General features: G+C 44.8%; 1 protein-coding gene across 1 annotated transcript; it reads right to left on the reverse strand.

Annotated features, from left to right (window-relative positions):
• Nucleotides 1-1,524: 1,524 nt before the first annotated feature.
• On the reverse strand, nucleotides 1,525-3,338 carry TMEM230 (transmembrane protein 230; the record flags this gene model as incomplete). The annotated part of the gene is made up of 3 exons (XM_079547353.1): nucleotides 1,525-1,665; nucleotides 2,687-2,809; nucleotides 3,240-3,338. 3 exons carry the CDS (start codon nucleotides 3,336-3,338, stop codon nucleotides 1,525-1,527), a joined length of 363 nt encoding a protein of 120 aa, XP_079403479.1.
• Between the last annotated feature and the right edge of the window lie 829 nt (nucleotides 3,339-4,167).

A 4,167-nucleotide genomic window follows, 5' to 3' on the forward strand; every position in this document is an offset into this window, starting at 1 on the left:
ACCTGAAGGGTTATCTAGATCCAACCCTCTGCCTGAGTTGCCACCCGCCATTTCAGGCTGCCCAGAGCCCCATCCAACCTGGCCTTGGACACCCACCACTTCTTTGGGCAACACAATGAAGCACAGACTGATGCCACACCTGGGGCACTGCATTGCTGCTCTACGGAGGGTAATTACTGATCCAGGTGAGCTGGGGTCCTGCAGAGCAGTCGGAGCTGTTGTGAAGCTGCTGGCTCAGCAAAGCTTATTGCTGATTGTAGCAACTGCATCAGAAACTGGAAGCAGTAAGCAGCAGCATATTCAGCTCATTGCCCAGAACCATTTCTAGACTACACTGAAATCTGTGAAGGTGAAAAAGATGAACTTATGATTTGTACACAGAAGACAGAGAAGTTTATTTGTGTTAAACACATATACTTGCATCTTGCATTTCTGTGTCTTGTCACATAAGTTGATCTTCAGGATATTCGGTTCAGGCCTACTTCAGAGACAGTGAGCTTTGACTTTGCATCCAGTACAGACCCACCAATCTATTTCCCCTGAATAACCTATGGCTGAAGCTAGCAATACAATACAAACAAGATTTATCCAGTACAAACTATACAGACTTGCTTTTTGCTGGTCTAGGGAGTAATTAGCAACATATCATCTAGACAAAGACAAAATAATCCCAAATATACACACAGTTAGAATTCAAGCGTCTGCAATACCCACACACCAATCAAAACCAAGGTTTAGATATTGAGATTCTTCAAGTGCTGGTCCAGATCCCAGTTTTTCTCCCCATCTCTATTTGCTTTAAAATAATGAGTAAAATCCAGACATAGTAAGTCCTTTTAGAGGATAACAAGTTGACTTTGCCATAAGCAAGAGAGGCATGGAGAACAGCCTGCTTCTGAAAAAAGTTTGTTGAACAAATAGGATTGGTCAGTGTAATGATGAATTGCACAGCAAATGCAGTACGTGCAAGTTATCTCATGCAAGTCAGTTTGCATTTGACTTCCATTACTCCAGACAAGCACAACACAAGTAAATTGGGAGAATTTTGGATGGGCAGAGAGCAAAAAAAGAAAGAGATGCAAAGCGTTCGCAACACTAAACCCAAGGGTGACCACAATCTCTCAAAAAACAAACAAACAACCAACAAAACTCTTTGAAACAGTATAGAAAAACAAATATCTTTACTGATGGAACTCTCAGACTTATCTATTTTTGGAGATTGGCTAGAATTGCTTTGCTGAGGAACTTCTTACAAGCAACTGGCATCATATACCCAAGAGGAAAAATACAGTAAATCACACGTTCTTCCCACCTAACTTTGCAATCCTTTTGGTCACTTTCACATTCAGCCCCCATCCCCACCAGCTGAAAGCTTTCAAAGCCTCCCCACAGCATTTTCAAAACCAGGACGATGCATCTTGAGACTGATACGCTCCGTTTACAATCTTAAAGGCTCCCTCCAATATTTAAGATCACTAGCAGCTCTTAACACTAACCTACTGGTAATGCTGTCCAGAACATGATTCAGTCATCAAAATCTGGGATATCATCGTAGGAATAGCCCCTGTAGCCTTTGGAAGCATAGTATGCAATGCGCAGGTGGTAGAAGCCTGGGAGGAATACGAGGATCCCAATGATGAGCACGGGGATGGCACGGTCTGTTCCCTGCAGCAGAGAGAAGAGCGATGTAAGTGCCACGAGGAGGGATCTGCATCGAGGTCTTTTTCTTATTCATCCCTATAAGGGTTTCCTGGCCCAAAAAATTCATCTCGAATCAGAAATCTCTCAAGCTTTATCATGCTAAGCTCTGATGCCCTTCCTGGTCTGCTCCTCGCTACAGGAAACCTCAGCTGAACTTTTCCTTCGGGTAGGAGGGTGGCTCCTGCTGACACGATCACATTACAAAACTGCCAACCACAGGCCGGGCGCTGAGCGCTTGGCTAAGATCAGCCCTGCTATCAGCGCCTGGGCTGCTTCCGATACGGCCAAAATGCTGCTGCTTCCACACTGATAAGCAGCAGCTGCCAACTGTAAAGCAATTCCATCCTGCACGAGGCAAAAAGTGAAGTATGCCAAGCGCAGCGTCAGTGGCAAGTATCAGATCTGCTTCCAGTGGGTCATACATGTAGAGGAGATAAACAGTGCTGTGTCCTGCATGGCGACCAGGTGTCCCCTACAGAAAGCAGCAGATCATTGTTAGAAGCACGCTGATCAGAGCGTTATTCCCACCAAGACAGCAGTTGGCATTAAAAGGAAACCACACTACCAAGCAGGACATAGAAACTCAGCCCATCCTGACAGATATCCCACCCAGCCTGGAGCTAGAGAGCTCAAGGGTTGGATGCAAGGAACGGTTTCTTCTCAAAAGAGTGGGCAAGCACAGGCACGGGGAGGTGGTGGGGTCCCTGGAGGTGTCCAAGAACTGTGGAGATGTGGCAGAGGGACATGGTCAGCAGCATGGTGGAATGGTTTTGATCTTAGGGGCCTTTTCCAACCTGAATGATTCTAAGGCTGATTCCATGATTCTAAACGGAGCTGTCAGCAAACACTGCTGTGGTAGTAGAGGGAATTACTTTCTTGCTTATAGACCTTTTGTGCCAAGTTTCTGCACTGAAATTATGGTTCATGGCAGGCTTTGGGAGGGGCAAACACAGAACTAGAAAAGAGATGCAGTCAATCCACTTACGCCTTTGCTAATGTATCCTGCCAAGAGGAGGGCTCCGATGATAATGAGAAAAGTTCCAATCATGAACAGCACAACAGCCAATGCAATTGCCTTGTAGGGGATTTTTGGTGGGCTCTTCTTGAACTGGATGGAAAAAACCCAAATGTTAAGCAGCTCATCTCAGTGCTGTTCCCCTACAACCATGGCAGAGATGCGAATATCACAACCGGCAGAGGACAAGAAGAACCTTTGCTGCAGCCTCCCTACAATGAATCCTGTCCATGCATCCCCTGCTTTCTGGGGCTGCATTTACACCCATTGCTCTGATTTTCATCCCCCTCCAAATATATGAAGCTGACTCTGTTTATTAAACAAACAATCTTATTTCCAGTTGAGCTCTGTGGGTTTTCCTGAGCAGAAGGGCTAAAATTCTGTGATTAAACATGGTGAGGTTGGACTTGATACCTTGGATACCTTTTCCAACCTTCATGATTCTATGAGTGGGCATGGTGATGATAGGCCAACAGTAGGAATTTAATTGCAGAACAAAGCAGTTTTTTTCCCCACACTTTACCTGCAGGTCAATATATCCATCATCAGTGCTGGCGAGCTTGGAATATTTGACTTTGCTACTGGGAATCCCAGCAGAGAGATTCGTTCTTGATGGCATCATTACAGTGAGGTGTGGGCATCAGCTAGAACCTGGAAAACATAAATAGACAAAAAAAAAAAAATCAGAGCAAACTGGGTGATAGGGTCAGATGAGGACTATGTTTATTATGGCAAGCACAAGGAGTGTCAAGCTGATACTAACCAGGAGAAATTTATTTTCGTAAGTTACATCTTTTCAAACAAAGCTTTGTATCCAAGCCTAAAATACAAAGACATGGATATGCTTCCTCCCTGGCAGCACTCAAGGCCAGGCTGGATGGGGCTGTGAGCAGCCTGGTCTGGAGGGAGGTGCCCCTGCCTACAGCAGGGGGTTGGAACTTGATGATCTTAAAGGTCCCTTCCAACCCAAACCATTCTATGGATTCTATTATAAATGCAGAAGGCAAATTTGTCAATATTTGAAAACAAAATTAATGTAGGACGTGTTTCAAACCTCATACTGGTTCCAGAATAATATCCCTTGTGTAAATTGGCTCTACTGCACAAGGAGGTCACGCTTCCTGCTGCAGGATGTCTGAGGTCTACCTATTTCTAAACAGGGTCATTAGCAAACAAACCCAAACCAGAACTAAACAAAGCAGCTTTTCAACCAGACAGATATTTTGCAATAAATCCATTTGGGGGAAAAAAAAAAAAAAAATAAAAAAAATAAAACCAATGTGAAATGGAGCTATCATCATTGGGATAGCTTGAGGCCTGAGTCAGAGGGAGCATGAGGGGGGGAGCACTGGGTGAAGCAACCAAAATGCAGGAAGGGGCTACAAACCATAGGTCACTCCTCTATCCAGCTGCAAGGCAGGAAGTGTTCAGGGCTGCACTTCATGGAGTTG

This window comes from Tetrao urogallus (assembly GCF_951394365.1).
Source record: "Tetrao urogallus genome assembly, chromosome: 27".
NCBI classification, from domain to species: Eukaryota; Metazoa; Chordata; class Aves; order Galliformes; family Phasianidae; genus Tetrao; species Tetrao urogallus.